General features: G+C 45.4%; 1 protein-coding gene across 1 annotated transcript in view; it reads left to right on the top strand.

The window, feature by feature from the left end:
- The window catches only part of ARMC9 (armadillo repeat containing 9), a 119,993-nt gene that overhangs the window by 29,869 nt on the left and 65,029 nt on the right, over positions 1-25,095 (top strand). Inside the window, exons 10-18 of the mRNA XM_080932795.1 lie at positions 3,150-3,184; positions 6,237-6,348; positions 8,547-8,639; positions 11,752-11,842; positions 13,737-13,860; positions 15,631-15,770; positions 17,191-17,267; positions 19,450-19,524; positions 24,921-25,011. Coding sequence (XP_080788921.1) covers positions 3,150-3,184; positions 6,237-6,348; positions 8,547-8,639; positions 11,752-11,842; positions 13,737-13,860; positions 15,631-15,770; positions 17,191-17,267; positions 19,450-19,524; positions 24,921-25,011 — 838 coding nt within the window. The remainder of the gene's footprint in view (positions 1-3,149; positions 3,185-6,236; positions 6,349-8,546; positions 8,640-11,751; positions 11,843-13,736; positions 13,861-15,630; positions 15,771-17,190; positions 17,268-19,449; positions 19,525-24,920; positions 25,012-25,095) is intronic.

Here is a 25,095-nt window from a genome sequence, read left to right on the forward strand (position 1 = left end):
GGTTGTGGAGCAGTGACTCAACTCAGGCAGCAGTAGGTGTGGTCATAACCGGTGTGAGAGTCCGCACAGACACCTTAGAGATCCGGTGTACACCAAGGGTTGCTCAACAGAAGCTGAGAACAGTTTCCTCAGTGTCTGTGTGATTACCAACACTTCTGGGGCTGGGAAGTAGCTCGGCTCATAGGATACCTAGCAGGAGTGAAGCCCTTGCTTTAATCACCAGCATCACACAAACCAAGGGACGTGGCTCATCCCTATGGTCCAACATCCAGGAGAATCAGAAACTCAAGGTCGTTCTCGGTTCTATAGTGACTTTGAAGCCAGCCTGGGCTACACGAGGTCGCGGGTGTCAGAGCAGAGGCCAGAGCTGTCTGTCACACTGCAGCCAGTGCTCTCCATTCAAGCAGCCCCAGCAGAGGGAGGAGCTTGGCACAGACAGGCGGTGCAGAATGCTCACTTGTTCTGCCTTCACTGAGATCCCCACCCACAGTGATGCTCTCACTGGGTTCACAGGTGGCCCCGTCTGCGTCCCACGGATAGAGTGTCAAGTCTTGAGTCATTCAGTTGGTGTCCAAAGACACTGGACTCTTGGCTGTGTGTCGGATTGTTGTTTGGCAAGCAGTAAGCTGTGTGTGGATGTGGCTGTGTGGCTGGGGCTCAGTTGGTAGAATCCATACATGCATAGCAGGCCTGAAATCTTGGGTTCAGTCCCCAGCACCATGTAAAATCAGGTATGGTGTTGGATACCTGAAGCCCCAGTACTCTAGGAGGTGAGGCAGGAGGATCAAAAGTTTGAAGTCATACCTGTTTACGAGTCCAGCCTGAGCTGCATGAGACTCATTTGCAAAAACAAAACAACCCAGAAAAATCACATAAGTCCTTGTATAGAAGAGAGTCGCAACAACCAACCATCTCTCCAGACGTCACCAAGTGTTCTGTGGAGGCAGGCTCGCTCCCAGGTTGGAGCTGCCAGGGCAGCAGTGTGGGACGTGTATCAGATATCCTGCAGACCAGATATTTGTGGATGACAATACAGTAAAATTGCAGCAATGAAGTGGTAATGAAGTAGTTTTATGGTTGGGGTTCAGGACACCCCAAGGCCAAGTTCTCAGCTCAAAGACTGATTTATTTGCCTCAGTGGGACAAAGGGCAGAGAATAATAAAGACAGGAGACAGAGGACAAGGGAGAAGGGGAAGGGAACCAGGAAGTGGGGGAGTAATAAAGGTACCAGGGAAACCCTGTGTTAGGATGAGGTGTTTAATTTTAATTGGGTATGAGCCAAAGGCAAGGTTTAATTGTTGGACTTCAGTACTTGGTAGCTGGACCAGTGGTAGTCAGCCTCAGGAGGAGGAAGCCTGAGACAGGCCTCTTTAGGGAGGAGTGAGTTTTATTGTGGGAAACTAGGAATGAGTTGATACTATTGGTTTTTTTTTTAGATTTATTAATTATTTTATGGACATGAAGTATGAGTACACAGTTGATGTCTTCAGACACACCCGAAGAGGGCATTAGGTCCCACTAGAGATGGCTATAAGCTACCATGTGGTTCCTGGGAATTGAGCCCAGGACCTTTGGAAGAGCAGCCAGTGTTCTTATTCCCTGAGCCATCTCTCCAGCCCAGATACAATTGATTTTTAAAGATTTGCATTTGGTGTGTGTAAAAGTAACATTGTAGCAGCTCCTTGTCTTCACTTGGCCCCAGCTGGCTTACTGCCTTCCCGTCCTGCTGTCTTTAATGTGTGAGGTGAGGTGTTACTTTAGATGGCATCTCAGACCTGTTTTCAAATGGCTTGGTAAGTTAATAATAGGAATAATTCATTTATTTAGTCAAAACATGAAAGGATTAAACCTGCTGGCCTAGCACTTGCAAGATCCTGGGCTCAGATCCCAGCACCGCAAGAACTACTAAAACATATACAGTTATGAGGCATTTAGAAGTGAGGCATGGCTGAGCCATGGTGCATGCCTTTCATCTCAGCTCAGATACCAGGCAGAAGCAGGTATCTCTGAGTTTGGGGTCAACCGGATCTATGGAGTTAGTTCCAGGACAGCCAGGACCACACAAAGATACTCTGTCTCTGGGGAAAACAAACAAACAAATGGAGCTGGAATCTGCAAACTTGGCCAAGAGAAGCTGTAAGAACCAAGGTCACTGGCAAGACCACTTCCTTAGTGTCCATGGGGGTGTTCGAGTAACTCTTGCAACAGACTGATGCTGATTGGATGTCTCTAGATGCCCAGTGTTGGGATATGAGAATGACATATTTTCAAAAAGTCCCATAGGATTGGGTCCCTCACTGTCAGGAATTGGTGACACTTGATAGATGTGGTTCTGTTCTTTCCTCTGTGTAGCTTCTCTTCCACAGTCTGCCATTTTAGCCCCGCCCACTCTCTTCTCCCCTTGTCCTTTTAAGGCAGTTTCAGGCAGTGTCACGCATAAGTAAAATATCCACATCTAGCAGATAGATTTAAGAAATAAACAAACAAAACCCACAATCAAATAGCATCAGTAGGAATTCTTATACCAGTTGGGCCCATTCTCACACTTCTCACATCCCAGTTGTCTCTTACAGCTGGTGTGTGTTGTCAGACACGTGCCTCCTGTTGTGTGTGCTCCTTCCTCTGTGTTCCTCCTGTTCAGTCCCGCAGTGCTCCTAGTACACATGCACACCACACAGGCCACACGAGGCAGGTGACAACCCAGCCTGCATACAGTAAGGGGGTGAGGCAAAAGGGAATTGCCATTTTTTTTTTCTTTAAGCACCCATGGAGTGGGGTGTTTGACTTGCCACAAAATGACATTACCTTGTACTTAAAGAGAAATATCTTACTAGGAAAAAAGAATGTAAAAATCTGAACGGCTTTGGGTTTTCCTGCTGTCTATGATTTGATGGCTCTAAGTGTGGCTAGGAGACCCCACTGGTTTTCATTGCCTTGGACTTAAGAGTCTCAGTAGACCAAGGGGAGCTGACTGACACGGGCACAGTGGTGGATTCCTTCCAAGCAGTGGCTTTAACATCATCTATGCCTTTGGAGGACACTGAACGCTTTGCAAATGGCTGCTATGTGCTGTTAGAAGGGGCTTGGGCTGATGCTCGACTGTCAAATGTTTATTTAACATGGTCTGTCTGTTCCTGTCTCCCCTCAGGCCTCAACCATGTTACGAGCCTCCTTGGTACCTGAGTAAGTAATCATTTTTGGAGGTTTTCATTAGTTATGTTCTAAAATTGTATTTACTTTTGTGTGTGTGGGTGCTTTTTTTGCCTTTATGTCTGTCTGTGTTTAGCCTGCATGTCTGGTGCCTGCAGAGGCCAGAAGGCATCAGATCCCCTGGAACTGGTGTTACGGATGGTTATGAGACACCATGTTGGGGACTGGGAGCCAAACCTAGGTTTTCTGGAAGAGCAGACAATGGTTTTAACCATGAAGACATCTCTCCAGCTCCCTATTTGTAGATATATGTAAAACTGGAATTCAAGATAGCGTTACTAAACATTCAAGACATGTGGATATGAAAGAAAATGCCAATGATTATAAATTGTGCTGAACCAGATTATCTTTTAATATTGATTCTTGTAAGGTGGCATGAAATAGCAAAAGCAAGCAAACAAACCCAAACCTGTTGGCTTATTTCTGTGGTATTTTCTAGAAACGAATTCTTTTTTAAAAAAAGATTTATTTATTTTATGTATATGAGTACACTGTAGCTGTTTTCAGACACACCAGAAGAGGGCATCGGATCCTATTACAGATGGTTGTGAGCCACCACGTGGTTGCTGGGAATTGAACTCAGGACCTCTGGAAGAGCAGTCAGTGCTCTTAACCACTGAGCCACCTCTCCCGCCCTAGACATTAATTCTATCTATCATTCCACGGTCAACAGACATTGCAGGGTCTTAAGTCCTGTGTCTTCTGCTGGCTCACACTGTGACCAATCCTCAGGATAGCTTTGCCTATCCCCAGCTTGCCCATTCAGAGGAGTCAGGCTGTCACCACAGAAGTGTGTGACATGCATACCTCACCAGCTATGTCGCAGCACTGAGGAAGTGGGAAGCCTGACCGTGGCTAGTGCTCTAGCTTGAGTACTAGAGTGGGTTCTGGTTAACCTCTAAGCCAGCGTCTGGCGTGTGAAATGACTCAAGCAGAGGCGGCCCCAGCCTGCCTACCCCGCTGCCTGAGTCTCCCATGGTGTTGCCACTTAGTGGCAGTGTGGCCTGATTCTCACAAACACAATAGCCTTGTGAAGTGTCCCACCTCTGCCACCAGCTTGGTGCTTGGACTCTTCCTCTGTCTCAGCTTCTTCACTGTGAAATAAGAAGAGAGGTAGTAACTGAACTGCAGGCTTGTGAGGATGGTGATGAGTTTGACGTGGGGGCTGTACGGTCCACAGTGGTTGTATGCACTCTTTGGATGTTGACTAGCGTTCTTAGTGACGTAGGGCAGGGTCACCTATAGAAATCAAGGGGTGTGTTTCTGGAGAATGTTAAAAGGACATGGGAGGAGACATGGCCCAATCCCTTGATCGGTAGAAGAACATTGGGCCCCTTGGTGATCCTCCTTGTGGGTACTCATAGCTTCCCAAGTCAGTGTGCGCAGCCCACCAGGAGCCAGTCTCTACCCTTCTCTCTGGAGGAAGCCCCAGTTGTGGAACAGAGCCAAACTGGCCTTTGCAATTGAGTAGTTTTTCTGGAGAACAAGGACTTGCTCACTCTAAATTTTTTTAATTAGGTTCGTTTTTGTTTGTTTGTTTGTTTGTTTGTTTTTGTATAGTTCAGGCTGGCCTAGAACTTATGATATAGTCCAGGCTAGCCTTGAACTTGTAGTAATCCTTCTGTCTCAGCTTCCAAATTAGCCTACATACCCAGCTGGTTATAATAATCTTGAAATATAAAAAAAACTACTTTAAAATTCTCTTTTGAAACGTATCATGTGTGTGTGTGTGTGTGTGTGAGTTTGTGTGAGTTTGTGTGTGTGTGTGTGTGTGTGAGTTTGTGTGTATGTGTGTGTGTGTGTGTGTGTGTGTGTGTGTGTGAGTTTGTGTGTGTGTTCTAGTTTACCTGTGTATATACCACATGCATGGCTTGCAGAGGTTTGAAGAGGGTATTAGGTCCTGTCAGCGTTCTGTGTTATGTGGGTCAATCAAAGAAGGAGGGGTATTTTAGAATGTAATTCAGTCCCTAAGGCAGCAGGGAGGTCCAGCCTTGATGAATTAAACCTAGTTCTGCCAGGCAAAGACACATTTGTTATTACACAAAAGTTGTTTTTGTGGAGCTTAACACTGGTTCCTCATCCCAAAGTCCCTAATCTAATCTATGTGTTTCCTGAAGGAAAACATCAGGCCTCTGCCACTTAGTCCCCATTGTGCATTGTTTACAGCACTCAACAATATGGGACATTCCAGGTGTCCCAGGACCTTCTTGTAACCAAAGTCATACGAAGGCATATAGTTCCTTCTGAAAAACAACTCTACAGATAACAGAAAGCAATCAATGTCTTCTTCAGTGATTTCTTCAAAGTCACAGGACTTCCAGAAAACAACTGTCATAGATGTCTACCCTAGAGACAGTGAAAAACAACTGTTTCCTTCTAAGGTTTAACCTAGATACAGTGATTCTACTAGAATTCCTACTAGAATTCCCTGAAATTAGAGTTACAGATGGTTGTGAGCCACCACATTGGTGCTAGGAACGGAACCTGTATCCTCTGCAAGAGCAGCAAGTGCCCTTAACTGTGGAGCCATGTCTCCAGCCCCCACAAGACTTCCCAGTGTTAGTATTGTACACAAGCCCTGTGCAGTTAGCAGACTCAGAAGGTCAGCATGGGTTTAGGGAGTTGGACTTCAGTGACAGCCTATAATCACTGTGCTTGGGAGGCCGAGGTGGGAGAGTCAGCCTAGGCCACACAGTGAGACCCTGTTTGAACACAGAAACTAAAAGAAAACCTAGTATGTAATTTTTTCTTATTATATAAGTAATTCATGCTTATTACAGAAACTTTGCATGCCATCGAAATCTAAGAATTAAATTTAGCTACATAAAATCCATCCAGCATTATAGGCAGGGCTGATCTGACTGAGGCTGGGTGGGGGCCTGGACACTGGGAATCTTGGAGCTGAGTTGGGTGGCAGTTGGCCACTGTGGGATCCTTCAGTTTAAGCAGGTGTCTTGATGCTCAGGAGATATAATTACACGCCCCTTTGCCCTTTCCTTCTCTTTGAACTTGCGGTGCTGAGCAGGAAGTTGAAGGATGTCCCGTTACTGCCCTCCCTCGATTATGAGAAGCTGAAGAAGGATTTGATTTGGGGGAGTGACCGCTTGAAAGCCTTCTTGTTGCAGGCTCTGCGCTGGGTAGGTACCGTCCCCTTGAAGTTAAAAATAAAAAACAGAAAGAAAATGCCAGCACTGCTTTTCTTGGCTGGCTACCTGGTAATTTGGCTGGTATTCGTAACTCCTGTTCTCAAAATCCCTTCCTGCTACCTGCCATCACCAAGACCTGAGGTCAGAAGCTGCTCCTGCCACGTGTGGGAGGCACTGACCTTTACTCTCAGTTCACAGAGGGCAGAGGGAGCTAGAGTACTGTAAATTCAGGGTCAGCCTGCTCTACACAGCAGGAGCTAGACCAGTCAGGGCTACATAGTAAGGCCCTTCCCCCACCCTCAGCAAGAAAATCGGCTCCAGAAATAGGCCTTGGCCTTATTGTGACACATTCTGTACTGTTGTCAGTTACGATTGCCTTCCTGTGTGATGTGGCAACTGCCCTGCCATCCGGCCCCTACCTGGTCAAATGCTATATTCACCTTGGGGCCTGCATTAGAGTGTGCAGGCAAGCCCAGCCAGTTGCAACTCCAGAGAGCCCTGGGAACAAATACTGACCAATAGCCACAATGGGTAGGCCTCAGGACAAACACAGGCCTCATCTGGGTTCCTGTTCCTCCTCAGTCTGGGTTGACCAGTTGCAGCCTAGGTCAATTTTCAAGCATTCCAGACCCCTCTACATTTTTAAGTTATTGAGAACCCTGAAGATTTTTATGTTTATATGAATTTTATTTTAACAGTTAGAAAATTAAAACATGTAACTTAAGTATTTATCCTTCCCGTAGAATAAATAAATGGCATGTTAGCATAAATAACAGTGGTTGTTTCCCAGACAGCAAAGCGAGTGAGAAGAAGGCCAGTGTTGTGGATCTTTGTGCCTGTCTTCAGTGTCTGCCTTTGGGAGGACTTAGCAGTTTCTGAGAAGCTGATCAAGGGCATGGCAGAACCCATTTTGCCGTTAGCATGAAAATACAAGTGTCCCCTCTGGTCCATGAAAGAGTTTTGGAGATGCCCAGAGTTCTCTGAATGACACTTTGAGAATTATTTTAAGCCTGCCACCAAGCAATCCTTTCTAACTCACCCCAGAATAGTGTTAGGCTCCTTGATGGATCCCCATAGCTCAGAAAACCCTGGGGCCAGAATTCTTAAAGCAACATCACCACCCTTGAGTAGAAATAGTATTCACTGGTACTTAGCATCTGGTGCTGCATCCTGGCCTGGCCTCATTGGGAACCATGAGGAATACAGGAGGCCCAAGGGGAGAACCCTGTGGTCTCTGCTTTGGTTGTAGTGGCCTGTTGACCAGGTGGGTGAGCAGAGAGAGTGACCATTCAGGGCCGCCTGACCCTGGTTGGCTTGTGTCTACTCATGTTACCACACTCACCCTGCTTGCCTGAGTTTGCCAACTGTCTGGCTCAGTCCATATACTCCCTGGGCCTCTTGCCGAGAAAGGGCCTCCCTTAAAGGAGAAAACTGCACTTTCTCCAGATAATCAGGAAAGGCATGCAGGTGCCTTGTTTCTCTCCAGTTCCCCCATCCAGCCTCATGGTTCTGTAGTAACCCCCATGTGACATTTTTGGTAGAGTCCCATGCTACAAACCAGGATGTGCCAAACACACCACATTGTCTTCAGGCAGAAGCAGATTCTGAACCCCAGGGTGTTTCTTTTCCCAGAAAAGTGAGTGCATTTGCTCCTATCACAGGTTTCTCCTGTCCTAACAGAGTGCCGCATGCAGCATGGGCAAAGGCCAGGCCAGAGCCAGTAGACACAAAGACAGGAGGAAGAAGAGGCCTTCAGAGGGAGGGAGGAGCTAGCTGACCAGATCACCACTGAAGAAGGGACTGCTAAAGAACTGTGCCAAAAATGCCACATGAAGAATTACTGTCAAGCCACATACTTCCCACCAAAACTTCTTCCTTGTGGATATTACCTGGATTCATAGCAACAAAACAGATTGAATGCCCTCCCAGATTTCAGTCAGCTGAAATTCTGTCCCATCTGCCTCCTCAACCCATTGCTTATCAGTCTCTCTAGGATGGGATCATGAGAGCTTTCTACAGGTAGCCTGGACCCCACTCTCTGAGCTAGACCACACCCCCAAACACACACACATACACACACACACACACACATACAAACACACTCACCTTCTGCGCTGATGGTTGACTGCTCACTTTTCAGGCCTAGCTCTTCCTGGGTAGGAATTTGTTGCTTTTGTTTTTCTTTGTAGCGCTTGACCACATCCCATCCTGGAGAGCAGAGGGAGACAGTCCTGCAAGCCTACATCAGCAATGACCTCTTGGATTGTCACAGCCACAACCAGGTGAGTAAGAGGCAGCCAGGCCTTCTGTGGTAGGGAAAGCCCTTAGCAACTCGAGGCTTTGGTTTCTCTAGACACTGTCCGAGTGCTGAGGTTGTGCGGCATTTCCCATTCAACTGCCTGAGGGTCAGTGTTCACCTCTTGACCTACTTCAGTTCTGGAGAAGATTCCCAGACAAGCCAGATGGCCTGATGCTCTCTCCCCTTTTCTGTTAGTTTCCCTTTCCCCTCCTCCCGCCTCCCATTGAATGATGCTCCATTTAGAAAGTTCATGGCTGCTGTTGCAATAGTGAGTTTTGTCAAATGCTCCATCTCTGTAGCCATGGAACGATGAATTCCTCCAAATCCACTATGTTATTTGGTGTCTTGGTGTTTTGCTTTAGTGTTGGTGTTAGGGTCTCACAGTATCCAGACTGGTTTCAAATTTACTGTGAAGGCCAGACGATGACCTTAGCCTACTGATCTTCCTGCATCTACAGCCTGGATGCTGAGATTGGAGGCTTGTTTCCTGGGCTTTTTCCTTGGCTGGGGATGGAAGTCAGGGCTTCACAAATACTCACTCTACTAGACAAGAACCCTACCAACTGAGTTCATCCCCAACCCTTTCTAGTTATTTAGTTATCTATTTATCTATCTATCTATCTATCTATCTATCTATCTATCTATCTATCTGTCTATCTACCTACCTACCTACCTACCTACCTACCTACCTACCTATCTATTTTCTTGTTTCTTTTAAAAGGGAATGGTTTAGAGTTCTCTGAAATTATCAAAGAATTCGCAGGGTAGGATGTAGCATTGCCAACTTGAAGGTCTCAGTAAGATTTTACAACAGGCAGGGACGGGGTGGTGCCCGGCTTTAATCCCAGCATTTGAGAGGCAGAGGCAGGCAAATCTCTGAGGCTGAGGCCAGTCTGGTCTACAGAGTGAGTTCCAGAACAGCCAGGAAACAGCTTGTGCTGGAGAGATGGCTCAGGTGTTACAGGTCAGTCTCACAACCAAAAATAGAAGAAATAGAACTTTTCAGCACCTTAGAAGCTTCTACGTTGCAACCCCTTTACTTTCATAAAGAAACAGCCACCAAGCAAGTGTACCATTAACCCCAGAATGAAAGAGGCAAAAGTTTACATAGTGAATCCAAGAAACCCAGGGCTACGTAGATCCTGGGTCAAAAGGAAAAAAGAAAAAAAAAAAAAAAAAGAGGAAAGTGAAATAGTCTTTGTCCCAAATTCTAAAAGATTACAGTACAGTACATAAGATAAGAAAATGAAAGTTACTATCTTATCCATTTTTGGAAGTTGGGTGAGGTGTTCTTCTGTTTTGTACTTTGTAGCCCTGGCTGACCTGGAACTTAGTATTTTGACCAGGCTGTATACACAGCTCTTCTGGGAACCTTAGTTCACAAGTGGTTGAGAGCATTGAGAAAAAGATATACATTCCACAGAAACGACATAACTCTGTTCTCTCTTGTAAATACTAAGTAACTAAATTTATTGGGGAAAGATGGGTGCTATTTTACAGTCATACACAAATTTGCACACAGGAAGTACGTGGTGTAGCCCAGGCTTCTTGCTACTTTAAAGCCAAATATTAAGAGTAATTTTAATTACTTTAATTTAATTACAAGATGTGATGGCATTCACCTTTAATCCCAGCACTTGACAGAGGGAGGTGGATCTGAGACCAAGGCCAGGCGGATCCACACATAGCAAGATAGCAGGAACCACAACAGTCAGGACTACGAAGAAACTCTTTCTCAAAAACAAACAAACAAACAACAACAAACCAGTAAGTTAGGTATAACTTGAGAAGCCAGTGTGACTCTCACCAGGGGAAGAAAGGAAGAAATCTGATATCCAGAACGCCTACTTTATGCAGAGCATTCTGATATGTGCTTTTTCATAAGATTGTTTTGGTTCTTACATCACTTTGAAATGTGGGCATTATAATCTGTCTTTCGCAAGTCAGAAAGCAGCGGCTCAGAGTTGAAGTTCAGTGTCCTAGCTTGGTTTCATTTCTGCTGCTGTGATAAAACACTGTGACAAGAACAACTCAGGGACAAAGTTTATTTTCACTCACAAGTCTACCTTAGCCAACAAATGGAGGCAGCAGCAGTGTGGAACAGCCGGTGGCATCCACAGAGAGAAAAGGATGTAAGCTTTGTCACCTTGTCACCTTGTCACCCTCAGATCTGGGCCTACCCGACTTAAAAGGGTCTCTCCACATAAATCAAGATAATCCTCATAGGCACTCCCAGAAGGCAGCCTGATCTAGAAGTGCCGCATTGAGACGCTCGTTCTGGTGATTCTAGACCATGTCAAGTGGACAGTCAAAACTAACCTGCACACATTGTGAGAGATTCAAAATGAGATATTAAATCAGGCACCAGTGAGTGATAAACACACACACACACACACACACACACACACACACACACACACAGAGCAAGTGTTCTTAACTGCTGGGCTATCCCTCCAGCCTTGTAGCCATTGGTTTGCTATAGCCTAGGCTGACCTCAAGGTGGAGATTGCCCTGTCTATGCCTCCCAGGTGCTGGGGTGACAGGCATGCACTTTCGCTTTCACTTCCTTTCTGCATTTTAGTAGCTTCTTCCTGGAATGGACCTGGCCAGCCCTAAGGCTGCGACACTCTGTGCTATCCTCTTAGGATAATACTCCCTCCCTACTCATGTGCGAGGAGGTCACAGGAGTAGCCCAGTGCAATCTAGTCATTTGTTTCTTTTTGAGGAATGACTGGTAGAACTCAGGGAATTTGTTCTTGCCCAGTACTGTCATGGGACTGAGCTCAGGGTCTGCGTCCTACTTCTAGAACTATGCTATTAACATTTCTCATGGTGTTTAATCAGTTCTTCAGAATTTGTGTCTTTAAAAAAATCCATTTACTATAGTCCTGTCATGTTTGAAGAGTGCTGAATTAAAGTGTGTTTCTCTCATCTGGAAAGTCATCAACAGCAGCAGCCAGATGTCCCTGCTGTTCTAGTCTAAGATGAACTGTATGGCTGTAGCCTGATCCCATCTACTCCAGCCAGGCAGAGGGGCATCTTTCCCTTCCCCCTCCTAACCTCACCGTTGTCTCTCTCAACCGCTGTCCCTGCAGAGGAGCGTGCTGCAATTGCTGCACTCCAAGAGCGAGGCTGTGCGGCAGTACATGGCCAGGCTCATCAATGCCCTGGCATCCCTGGCTGAAGGTGAGTGACGTTTTCCTCTAAGCAGAGCAGTCCTGGCAAAGTAACCTGGCGTCCCTGTGAAATGAGTGTTTTCCAGTATTGCTTAAAGTAGGCCAAGTCTTCTCATTTTATTTCTGACATATCTTGTGAAAACTAGTTCCTATGCCTGAGTTTCTGTCAGAGCAAATTTTCTTGCTGTTAGTTTATTTTATACGTAAGATTTTATAACTCTTATTAAATTTGTTTTTAATTGCATTATAGGTAATACTTCTTTTAAAATAATTATTTATTTTAAGTATATGAGTACACTGTCGCTGTCTTCAGACACACCAGAAGAGAGCATCAGATCCCATTACCGATGGTTGTGAGCTACCATGTGTTTGCTGGGAATTGAACTCAGGACCTCTGGATGAACAGTCAGTGCTCTTAACCACTGAGCCATCTCTCCAGCCCATAATACTATTTTTTATAATTCCTACTTGGCAATATAAGTTTGGTGAAAAAAGTAAAGCTTATTCTGGCAAACACTGCATTATTTCTTTTGGTCTTCAAAGAATTAGAAAGTTTCAAAAATAATAAAACACTGTCCCTGATGGGAACACCAAACGCTGCCTATCTCAGTTCTGTTCAGCTATAGGTTTAGTCATCTTTATTCACCAATCTGAAGTTACTCAGAGGCAAGGTCACATAGCGTCACTTGCATCTAAGCGAAGACTCTCATCTCTGGTCTTGGGGGCCTGCACTTAGCATTACAATACATAGCAAAAGACCAAACCTCAACACAGGGCCATTATCAAATGAAACTACTCAGCAAGTAAAAGCTCTTGCTTATGCCTGGTGGCCTGATTTTGATCCCTAGAACCCACTAACATATCAGATGTGGATCCCAGCATTCCTAGGGTGAGATGGGAGGCTGAGACAGAATTGTTTGTGGGATAGCACTGTGCCAGAACAAGAGAGAGCCTGATTCAGAATATGGTGGAAGGAAAGAACCGACATCTGAAAATTGTCCTATGACCTCCGTGTATATCCCATGCCACCCACACTCCCCCATTCACAAATATATACATGTCAATCATACACAGCATAGTTTTCTTAGGTTCTCATTTGTTTGAGTTTGTCGTTTTGTTTTTGCTTGTTTGTTTTTCTGGACAGGGTCTCTCTGTGCAGCCCTGACTAACCCAGAACTCACTCTTTTGGCCAGGATGACCTTGAACTTACAGAGATCTACCTGCCTCTGCCTCCCGAGTGCTGAGTTTATGCCACCACACCCAGCCCCATTTGAGGTATTTTTAAATTGAATAAAAAGAGTTTTCAGGTTGGGAATACATGATACTCAACAAGTTTATTTAATTCATTATTTCATTCATTTGGCAAACATTTATTACAAGCCAGCATATTACTGAGATCTGTTCATCTAATAATTCTGTCAATGCAGAAACTTATAAAGACCTGATTAAGGTGTCCCAGATAGGGCCTCTACCTCCATTAGACCCTGAGTCTAAAAGGGACATCAGAGTGTGTCAGAAGCCGTTATTGGCTACCTCTCTGTGAAGGCCAGGGCTCACACACAGCTCCATTCCTCTTTCTCCTTGGGGGTCCTTCAGGGTTGGATGTCACATAGTGTGGCAATGTTTAGCTTACAGGAAGAAAGGCTTTCTGTTGGTTATTCTATCAATCTATCACTGACTGAGTAAACTGTGTATGGTCACAAACTTGCAGTCCTTCTGCCTTGGCTCCCCTACTGAGATTACAGAATGTACCACCACACCTGACTCAGAAAAAAGAGACTTTAATAGTTTCCTCTAGAACCTTCTAGTTACCCTATGTAGAGAGCTTTTTTACAAAGTGATCTTGGCACACATCATCTTAGTTCTTTACATCTTTCCTACTCTCATCTCTGGTACATTATTAGGTCGCCTCTACCTGGCCCAGAACACAAAGGTGCTTCGGATGCTGGAGGGAAGGCTGAAGGAGGAAGACAAGGATATCATTACTCGTGAGAATGTCCTCGGGGCCTTGCAGAAGTTCAGCCTCAGGTGAGGATCATGCCATTGGTCAGTCTCTGCATCTCTGCATTTGAGCTCAGGCTCGTGTGTGTATGTGTGTGTATGTGTGTGTGTGTGTGTGTGTGTGTGTTGTTGTTGTTGTTGTTGCTGCTGCTGCTGAACCACTACTCACTTATTACTTAATTTTCATGACATCATAGGATACAAATGGTATCTTTCTGCTAACACTTGGGAGAAGTTAGATAGCTTTCCAGGCTATAGCTGGAAACTTCTCTCTAATCTAAGCTTTGCTGTCCAAGGCTGCTGGGGATGGAGAAAGACATTACAGTGAATGTGCCATGGCCTTCTTCTCGCTAGTATCTGGTCATCAGTGCCAGCCAGGTGCTTGGCTTAGGGGTAAGGCCCTCATAGTGAAGCTGCTTCCCATTATATGTTGTATAACAAGTAGTTCTGTGGGAGTCTTGACCTGGACAAGACATGACTCAGAACTTAAAAGTCACATGCTTTTTTTTATGTGTATGAGTATTTTGCCTGACTGTATGTATTTGCACATGTCTGCCTGGTGCCCTCGGAGGCACCTATAACTGAAGTTACAGATGACTGTGAGCTACCATGTGGTAGCTGGGAACTGAACCTAGGTCCTCTGGAAGAATAGCAGGTGGTCTTAACCACTGAGCCATATCTTCAACCTTTCCTGTTCATTTTGTACCTGATCTAGTGTGGTCTTAGAACAGCTTAGGTGTTCTAATGAGAGGCAGAGGCAGGTAGAGCTCTAAGAGTTTGAGACCAGCATAGTCTACATAGTGAATCCCAGACAGCCAAGGCTGAGGAGTGGAACATTGTTTCCAAAATAAAATCATTTTATTTTATGCATATGACTGTTTTGCCTGTCTGTATGTTTGTGTGATATGTGTGTGCCTGGTTACACATATTGGAAGTCAGAAGAGGACATCTGGTCCCCAAAAACGAGTTACATATGGTTCTGAGCCGTGATGTAGGTCCTGAGAACTGAATCAACCAAGTGCTTGTAATGGCTGAGCCATCTCTCCCGTCCCCAAATGTCACCATAATATACAGACAAGCATGGTTTTCACAAATCTGCAGAGTTCTGCAGCCATCACAGCCTAACTGTAGGACATCTTTCCCATTTATTTCTTCACGTGTGTACTGTTGAGGTCAGAGGATGATTTGTTAGGATCCATTCTCTCCTTCCACCATGTTGGTCCCAGGGATGACTCGGGTCATCAGGCTTGGCTGCAGGTGCCCTTACCCACCAAGCCATTTCTCCAGTCCCAATCTCCAGCCTTTGCATCAGCACAGAAAAAGTTTCTCACTGGTCCTTGTCATTCCTCATTTCATTCCCAGCCTTAGACAGTCACCTGCCTGTCTCGTGCATGTCCAGTTCATGGAATCCTGTAAGATGTAATCATGCGAGCCTCCCACTCCCCAAGTTGATTTTGATTTTGTTTCAAAGTAGTATTTCTGTGACTGGTTGTCTGGGTCAAGTAAACCAAAGTTATTGATAACATTTACATATTTGAAGTAGCAGTCTGCTAATTTTAGATATTGACAAGGAGATTTTCAAAGTGGGAGGCCTTCTTGCTGCTCAGTCTCTCATTAAACTATTGTGTCCTTAAAAGGTAAAGAATTTTTATTGTCCCAGTTGTATGGGCTTCACAATGGCTGTTCCCCAGAGTCTGTTTTTTACAGCTCCATTTGATCCTCATTTGCACTGTGGACCACTCGTCTGTGGAAAGTCTCTTGACATTTAATTCATCTAATAAAGTTCTTTCCTCTTAGGCGGCCACTGCAGACGGCGATGATTCGAGATGGCCTCATCTTCTGGCTGATTGACCTACTGAAAGACCCTGACTGCCTGTCTGACTACACATTGGAGTACTCTGTGGCTTTGCTCATGAACCTCTGCCTCCGCAGTGCAGGTGCCACAGCCCCCCAATAATCCGCACATGTACACTCTCACGCCCACATACACGTGCCCTGGTATGGAGGGTGGGTGGGCAGAGACCTGCCCACTTATCTATATTCCCAGTGAGCCCAGTAGAGAGCTTGCCTTCTGTCTCCCTTCTGAAAAATTGAGGACAGGGTGAGTAAAGCATTTCTAGCTAGGTATGAAGCTAGCAATCTCTTGAAGCCAACAGATGGTGTTAACCATGAAACGTTTTGTATGTATGCAGTGCCCTCTGGAGAGGCAAGGAGATCCATTCACATCTTGTCTCATCTTGATTACATTTTTCAAACAAAGGAAGTTAAGTGTTATGATCCCTGGCACTGAAGACAGAGGTGCCCCTACCAGCCTCTGGAGTTGGTGGCAGAAACGGTGATATTGAGTCAAGCTGCCTGCTCATTATTCTCCCTCTCTTGAAGATGGAGGTTCACATGGGCACTATAAACTGCTTCTCATCCTTTGGGAACACAGCTCTGTTGGTAGGATGCTTGCCTAGCATGCATAATCCCCGGCACCACATAAACTAGGCATGATGGTGCATGCCTCTGAGCCCAGAAGGCAGAGGCAGGTGGATCAGAAATTTAAGGTCATCCTTGGGTGTACTACAAGTTGGAGGCTGCTTGGGCTGCATGAGACCTTGTCTCAAAAGCAAACACAACCTCCCTCCTTCAACAAACAAACCAAAATACTTACCCACTCAATGGAAATGGAGTTTTAGCTTCTGTATACACACATCAGCCCTCTCAGACGCTCTGTCACCTACCGGATTAGTTGTCTTAGACGATGAGCTTGGTCCATCTGGGATGCCTCCATCCCCTAGGGTCTGTGAGGAAGGAGGGCAAGAAGCCAGATGGCTCAGCTGTTTGCCAGCTGTTCCCCACCTGAGCTAAGCATTGCTGCTCAGTTCTGCTCTAGGAATAGCCTGTGTGAAAGCCCCCGCTCTCAGCATGCTCGTAAGATCACAGCCACCTTGTCCTGCCGTCAGCCCACTTGCAGTTTGGTGGTGTCTTTGATGATACAGGATGCCCACATAGTCCATCATACCCTGACTGTCATCAAGGCCACTACCAGCTTCTGAGTTCTTAGGGTTTATGTGGGCTTGCTTGATTTTGCAAATCCCTTTAGAGCAGGTGCTAATATCTAATCTGTTTGTTTGTTTGAGACTGGGTCTTTCTCTGTAGCCCTGGCTGTCCTGGAGCTCCCTATGTACACCAGGCTGGGCTCCAGTTCATAGAGATCCTCCTGCCTCATGCCACCAAACCCACCAGCATAATAATCCATTTTAAAAAGGAGAGAACCGAGACCTCAGAGTGACATAAGTGACTAGCTCAAGGTCACACATGGTTGGTGCTAACCTGTCTGACATGCATTTTACAGTGCCTTGCTTCCCACAGGAAAGAACATGTGTGCTAAGGTGGCAGGTCTCATGCTGAAAGTTCTTTCGGATCTCCTTGGCCATGAAAACCATGAGGTACTCAGGCTTCTGACCCCTGTGGTGGAGTGGGGGACTGTAATGGTGACCTGGGTGCTTGTGACCTCTTACACAAGGGGCTGGCTTTGGGCAATTGTTCTGAACTCAGGCATCTGCCTGCATAGCAAGTATCACATCCATTCTGAGCTGTCTCCCAGCCCCTCCTCTGGCCATTTCTCTAGTGACTTACACCGTGTATAGTTTCTGACATTTCATGCCTTATTTTTCTGGTGCTCTGCTCCCACTGAACTAGCCAGGTCTTTGTCCTACCTTACTTTCTGATATTATGTATCCTGGCTGGATTGTGCCTTCAAAATAGCTCTGGTGCTATGTTTGTGTAAATTTAATTTGCATAACAGATATTGCAACCTAGAGCTCATTAGTTGACAACCTGTCCCTGGCATGTAGGGACTTTTCTGTTGCTTCATGGGTCTCCTGTTCCTACCTTACTACTGCAGTACTCCCTGGTTTGCACTGTGCCCTGGAACATATCTTATTTCTTATGGGCAGGGCTTTGACAGCTTTCAAACCCACTACAACAGTTGTCCTTTGTGACAGCTCTACAGTTGTACCATGGGATATGTGGCCCTCAGTGCTACCAGCTCATAGCATATGCAGGGCTCAGGTTGTCCCCAGAGTGACCCAATCACCACCACAGTTGGTGTTACTGTCTAGCTATTTTAAAATAAAACAAATTCACAAAACACGAGTAGGTACAGGTGATTCCTCTCTCATTTCCTTTTTACAAACATCTTTGCAGAAAACATGGCATCTCACAGTATTCCAACCTGGCCAGAACCCTCTATGTAGTCCAGGCTGGCCTCCATCTTTTGATTCTTCTGCCTCAGCCTTCAGAGTGCTGGGGTGATGGCATCCCTTTGCACCTGCAGCTGAAGCCTCAACCACAAGTATTCATGTCTGGACAGATCTGGCACAGGGCATCGTTCAGCAGGTATGCATGGCAGGATCCTTGGGTCAGGAGGAGCACTAGCTCGCCATGCATCTGTTCCCATTCCAAGCAGGCAGCTCTGGTCTAGTTCCTTTCACATACAGCTACATTCCCACGGCTGCATCTCCTGACTAACCCTGGCATCTTCAGCAGGTAGATGTTAAGTGGCCGTGACAGTTTATGGTGTGGGCCTTTCAAATTTCCCACCACAACAGCCAGGGAGTTTTTCACAACTTCAGTCTTGGCTTGACTTCTGAGACTGTTCTTCATTATATTCAACTAGGGCAGATGAGTGCTAGAATCACATTCTTCCCCAGACTTAATGAAATGCAAATGGCTTAGACGAAAAGAGTCAGTTCATTTGTTGCCAGTGCATTTGCTTAAGAGCAATAGAGTTCCTGTCTTATATGTGTAAATCCCTGCCTTTAATCACCAGTGCTACATAAACCAGGTATGGTGTCTGTAACCTAGGTCTTGAGAGGTGGAGGCAGGAGAGTCAGAAGTTCAAGGTCATCAGCTCTTATGACATGCTAAGCAAACTTGCCTCAGAAAGAAGGAAGAAAAGAAAGAATACAAATACATGTGTGTATTTTAGAAGCTGGAAGAGTGTTATCTGCAGCGGACAAAGGTTGCGCCTGTGTACCCTGTGTTAGAGAGCCCTGCTCTTGAAAGAAGAGACCCAGAGACATCAGGAGCAAGATGCACACATTCGTCTGCACGCTAATATTTTTTGGATATGGAAAAGAGGCTCTTATCAAACAGAACAGGCAAGAAAGCTCAGCTATACAGTAATTGGATCACAGGGCAAGCTTTAGAAGTGGGTCTGGTGTAGAGACAATGTATCCTTAGCTGTGTCACCAGCATCCAAGGACAGTAGCAGCTGATGTGGGAAACAGGCTCGGGCAGTAACACTCAACAGGCAAACCCAGGAGTAAAGAGCAGATCCATGGTGACTCCCGAGTGTCTGCTCTGATTGGCCAGGATGCCAGCGGTCACGTAGTTGAGCAGTGACACAGCAGGAAGAAGGCCGAGAGGGAGTGCTGGATTTAGGTTTGGCTTTAGTTGCAGCGTCACAAATGGAGGTGTCTCCTGTGAAATGTGCATTCTGGGTTCTGAAGGATGGATGCCAACTCTCCCTTAGCCAGACTGCTCTTAAGCCTAACTTCTGATAATTGAGGTGTACAGTATTTGAAAACCTACAAATGACTTCTCTTTTTTTTTCTCCCCTTAAAGATACAGCCATATGTGAATGGAGCCCTGTACAGCATCCTGTCCATCCCGTCCATTCGTGAGGAGGCCAGAGCCATGGTAAGAGGATGTCCTGCACTGGCCATAGGTGCACAGATGTCATCTAAGTGCTTGGAGACTGAGTCAGGAAGATCGCTGCAAATTTGAAACTATTCTGAACTACTGAGTTTGAGGCCAGCCTGGCTCATATGGGACCTTCTTGTGAGACTCTGTCTCACAGAACAGAAGGGGGAAAAAAAGCCCTGAGCAGTTCACAGGGTCCTCCCAGGACCACGAGTCAGTACTGTGAGGAGAGGGCTACCTTCCTCCAGGGCAGACTCCCCAAGGCTGTCTGCCAAAGATACACGAGTGGTTTTTCTCAAGGGAGAGTCTGTTGCTTTCCTCAGAATCTCACGAGGAAATGGTAAAAACTGTAAGTGGTAAAAAGCCACGGTGTTGGGGAAATTCTAGCAGGCTTATTTTTGTAATGTTGGAGGTGTTCCTTGGCAGCTTCTAAAAGTGCCCTGCACCACAATTATGGGTAAGAAGAGTTTTGCTTTGTTTACATTTGTGCTTATATTTGAAGTACAGCAACAATGGCTGAGTGATTAACGTCTGAGTTTGTGAGGACAGTTGTTTCTAAAGCTAGCCAGCAAAACCACTAAAGCTTTGACCTTTTTTCTAATGCCATGTGAAACCAGAGTAACTGTGTACATATTAAATTCTATGGTGAAGGGATTAAATGTGTTGCCATACTCAGAACACAGGAGACCACAAGAACATTCCGCCTATTGGTTTTGTTTATTTTTTTAAGAGAATTACTAAATCTTTAGTCATTTATCTAAAATCACGTCAGCAGTTAAATAAGACATGATTTATTTAAGAATCGTCTGTATAAACAATGGAACTGAATTGCCTTCCACACTAAAACTAATTAGTATTTAGGGGTGGCAGGGTGCCTCGGTGGGTAAAGGCACCTGCCATGAAACCTGACAACCTGAGTTCTATTTCGGAACCAGATGGTAGAAGAGAGCTCATTCCTGAGAGTTACCCTCTTCTGGCTTCCACAGACACACTGTGTGCATGTGCACACAGTAAGTGCATCTAGTGGTACTCACTGCTCTAGCTGGTACAGGGACTGCTTCCTCCTACTTAACCTGCTCAGAGGCCCCTGGAGGACTGACTATAGTTGTGTCCATTTCTTTACCGATGGCTTGGGAGAGACGTCTCTGCCTAGAGTCACACAGCCAGGGCGCACCCATCCCGTGTTTGCCTCCAGAGCCTTCCACACCTGTGCTGCAGTCTCTCACACCAGAAATTAAAACCTCTCCCATTCTCCCTCCCCCTCCCTCTCCTCCTTCTCCTGCTCTGTCTCTCCTGCTCCCAAACTACCAGGGATGAAATTAATATGGCTTTACTGACTAAAGCACTTGGCCCCTAAGCCACATCCCAGCACTAATACAGTCTTCAGTCTAGTGAGAAATCAGGCCATATTAAATGTTTCCTCTCTGTCATCTCAGTTGAGAAAAGCTGAGTGTTCCAAACACAGAAATCTAGACTACAGAGGCCAGAGAACTGGCTCAGCAGTTCAGAATACTTGCTGCTCTTCCTGAGGGTCCACATTCAGTTCCCATCACACACTGGGCAGCTCATACCTACTGTAACTCCAGGTTCCTTTTCTGGCTTCTGAGGGCACCTATACTCACGTGGATGGTGCACGCACACATGTGTGCACACACCCCAAACACATAAAATTAAAATAAATCTGTAAAACCTATGTGTCATCTTAAATGTATACGTGAGAAGAGAATCAGTGAGGAGTATATTTAATAATGTTCCAGTCAATTAAAAGGGTGCAGAATCTAACATGCTTCAAAATCAGAAACTTTTTGAGCACAGACATGAAGCTGTAGATGAAAAATTCACACCATGAAACCATTTCACCCACAAAACTTAAAAATGTTGAATAGCCAGGTAGGGTAGTGCACGGTCCCAGCATTCAGCTGACAGAAACAGGAGGATCATGGGCCTGAGGCCAGTGTGGGCTATACAGTGGGACTATCTCAAAATAACAGCTGACTGAGTGTATGTGTATCTACAGTGTATAGTATGTAATATACATATGGTATGTAAGTTGTCTAGAGGCTACATATTGAAGGTATTTGAACCTAATACATAAATTAATTGTGTTTAGACCTGGGTCCCATTCCTGAGATATCTATCTTATTATGTATATGCAGATATTCCAAAATCTAAAGATTTCAATCATTTCTGGTTTTGTGCATTTTCACTAAGGTAGACTCGGCCCTTGTTTTCACTGTTTAACTGTAGCTGGACTAAGTTCCTCTCTTCTTTCTGCTTGGCTCACTGTGCCCTCTGAGGCATCTGAGTGGCAAGTGATGAGTCCCTGTTATTCTTCCCAACCCATATTTGTCTAGGTTTATCTATTGCTTTTTGGATGAAACACCAGGTCTTCTTGTTTGTATTGGGAGGCAGGGTCTCACTCTAGCCCAGGGAAGGCTGGAGCCCTTGGTCCTCCTGCCTTGGCCTCCTGAATGCTAGAATAACTTAGGTAGCGTGTGCCACACACCCAGAGAATACTGTTATTTTTTATGCCTTCTCATTTCTATAATTTAGATTAAACATTACCTATTATGTGTGGTTTTAAAAAATATATGTGAGATTTTTCACAGGAGTATTTGCTATGAGGTGTCCAAGTAGTCCCCTAACTAACGACACAGGGGCTGAGATGTTTGCTTTCCACCTGCTAACTAAGCCGGAGACGTAAGAACAAGCGTCAGTTGAACTCAAGAGATCTATAAAGATATGGGCAGATCACAGAATTGCCTCTGCAAAAAAAGAGTTGGGCCCAGTTCTTTGTCTCTGGCTGTTCCTAAGCTCTCAGTAGCCATTGTGGTTAATGGCATGCTAAGGTTTAACACCCAACTATCTCCTAATGATGGAGAGCCCCTAACTCACCTCATGGGATGGAAGCAGGGAAGAGACCACTGCATGAGACAGAGAGAGAATGGTTAGCCCTCTGGCAGCCAACCACTGAGGCAGGCTGTGGTGGATGGCTATAGGATGAGCCCGTGTCTGACTGGCCCCATAAGAGCTGCCATAGTCCCTTAGTTCTTTGAAACACTTTGTCCTTGCCTCCAAGACACCCGTCAGTCTTTCCTTCTTTCCAGACTATTCCTCAATAGTCTACTCTGTCTACACTTCCATTCCAGCCTCCCATGGTTCTGGTCCAGCCCTCAGATCTTCTCTCTGTTCCCACAGGGATACCTCCTCTACTCCAGGGCTTCAGCTGTGCTCTCTCACTGAGCCACCCATCCCTCCCAGACCCAGCAGGTGCCATTTCACAGCTCATTCACCCATTGTGGCATCCTCGGACTAGGTGCCATTTATTAAGTATAATTTGCAAAAATGAAGTGCACGGCTCTTACATACAGTTGCATGCAGGGTTACATTGTAACAGACACAGACATCTGCACAAGTAGTACCAGTGATACAGCTCATCTCTGGGAGTGAGATAGCATGGGACCTGACTCAGAGGCAGGATCACAATCCAAACTCCATGTGGTCCAAGCTCTATGCACTTTCTTTGACTCCAATATAACTATTGCCTCTAATCCCAGCTCTTTGGAGACAGAGGCAGGTGTATCTATAGTGAGTTCCAGGCCAGCCAGGACTACATAGTGAGGCCTTGTCTCCAAAATAAATAAATAAATAAATAACAATAAAATATGGGCCACACTGGCTCATGTCACCACAGATTCAAGGGCAAGTGTTAGGCATTTTGATTAGTGTTGTTGCCTGCTAGTGAGCCAGCCTCTCTAGACGCCGATTGTTGTGTTTTGGGTTCCGTTTTAAATATGCTTCCCCTCTTGGTGCCAAGATAACCTTGTTTGATCCAGCACAGCACATGCACACTTGCCAGTGCCGCGAGAAAGGAGGAGAGACAGGGATTGCACTGTGCTGACCCAAATATCTTACCTCCAAGTCTGCTTTAGTTCTCCAAGAGTAGAGCTGGTGTCACAGTGTCACCGCGTTACAGTGGCTCAGTGAAATAACTATCATTTTCTATGGCTTTTCTTTTAGTTTTATGTGTGTGGATGCTTCACCTGCATGTATGTGTGTACCACTTGCATGCCTCAAAACCAGGAAAGCCAGAAGAAAGCATTAGATCCCCTAGAACTAGTTATAGGCAACTGTGAACTGATGTGCTGACAATCAAACCCGGGTCCTCTGTAAGATCAGCAGTCTTAACAGACTGTCTCTTATTGCTCTGTCTTTACATTTTTAATTAGGCCAGATACAGTGGCCCATGCCTTTAATCCCAACACTTGGGAGACAGAGGCAGGCATATCGCTTTTACATTTAAGGCCAGCCAGCTCTACATAGTTAATTTCAGCTAACCAGGGCTACATTGTAAGACTCTGCCCCCAAAACCGCAGAAATTTAGTTTTTGTTTATTTGGGAGGTAGGGCAGCATGTACACATAGAAAAGTCACAGGCAAATTTTTAGGCATTGGTTCTCAGGCCTTGTTTTGAGGCAGTGTCTCTTGTTTCTGCTGCTTTCCTTCGTACTCTGTCCAGTCGTACAGCTGTACCTCCTGTTTCTGTTACCTCACGTGGGCATGCTGGACCACAGCTGGACCACAGCTGTGCAAGCCTGCCGTACCTGGCCTTTCACATGGGCTTCAGGGTTTGTACCCAGGTCATCAGGCTTATGCAGCCAAGAGCTTTTCCCTGCCAAGCCAACTCCTTGGTCCCTCCATCATTCTTCTGATAGAATAGGAATCTCCACTGTTTGAAGAAACCTATTTGTTAAAAACATGTGGCTCAGCTTTTCATTCTTTTTTTTTTTTAAGATTTATTTAATCTATTTTATGCATACGAGTAGCTGTCTTCAGACACACCAGATCCCATTACAGATGATTGTAAGCCACCAACTGGTTGCTGGGAATTGAACTCAGGACCTCTGGAAGAGCAGTCAGTGCTCTTAGCCACTGATCCATCTCTCCAGCCCCCTCAGCTTTTCAAAGATCATAAATGACCCTCAAATTCAGAAGGCAGTATATATATAAACTTAGGGGAAACATAGGAAAGAAATTCTCTCCCCAAAGTACCTGTTTCCCAAACTAAAGGCAATGGTGTAGTTGTGCCCTGAGTGCTAGGATACAGGGATACAGGCATCTAAGACAAGCTAATGATCTCTTCAGGTTTGTTTTCTAAGTGTATTATAATGTTATAATTAAGTCAAGGTAATCAACCAAAGAGAAAACAATTTTACTGTGAGTTTTAAAATGAATGTTTAATACTAAGCAGATAATTTTTATTTTAAAAAACACCTTTCCCCCAAATAAGGAAAAAAAAAAAAAAACAACCTTTGGTATTAAATGAAACTACCTCTGAAAGTGGTCCTTCACATCCCCATCCTGACATGTTTGCTCTCTCCTCACGGCACCTAGGGAATGGAGGACATTCTGCGATGCTTCATCAAAGAAGGCAACGCCGAAATGATTCGCCAGATAGAGTTTATCATCAAGCAGCTGAATTCCGGTCAGTTTTATCTCTGTCTCATCTTTTAAGTTGGTCACATATGACAAAAAGATGCACAGGCTTTCTCACAAAGTTTTCATACCT

This window comes from Micromys minutus (genome assembly GCF_963924665.1).
Source record: "Micromys minutus genome assembly, chromosome: 19".
In the NCBI taxonomy this organism is placed as follows: domain Eukaryota; kingdom Metazoa; phylum Chordata; class Mammalia; order Rodentia; family Muridae; genus Micromys; species Micromys minutus.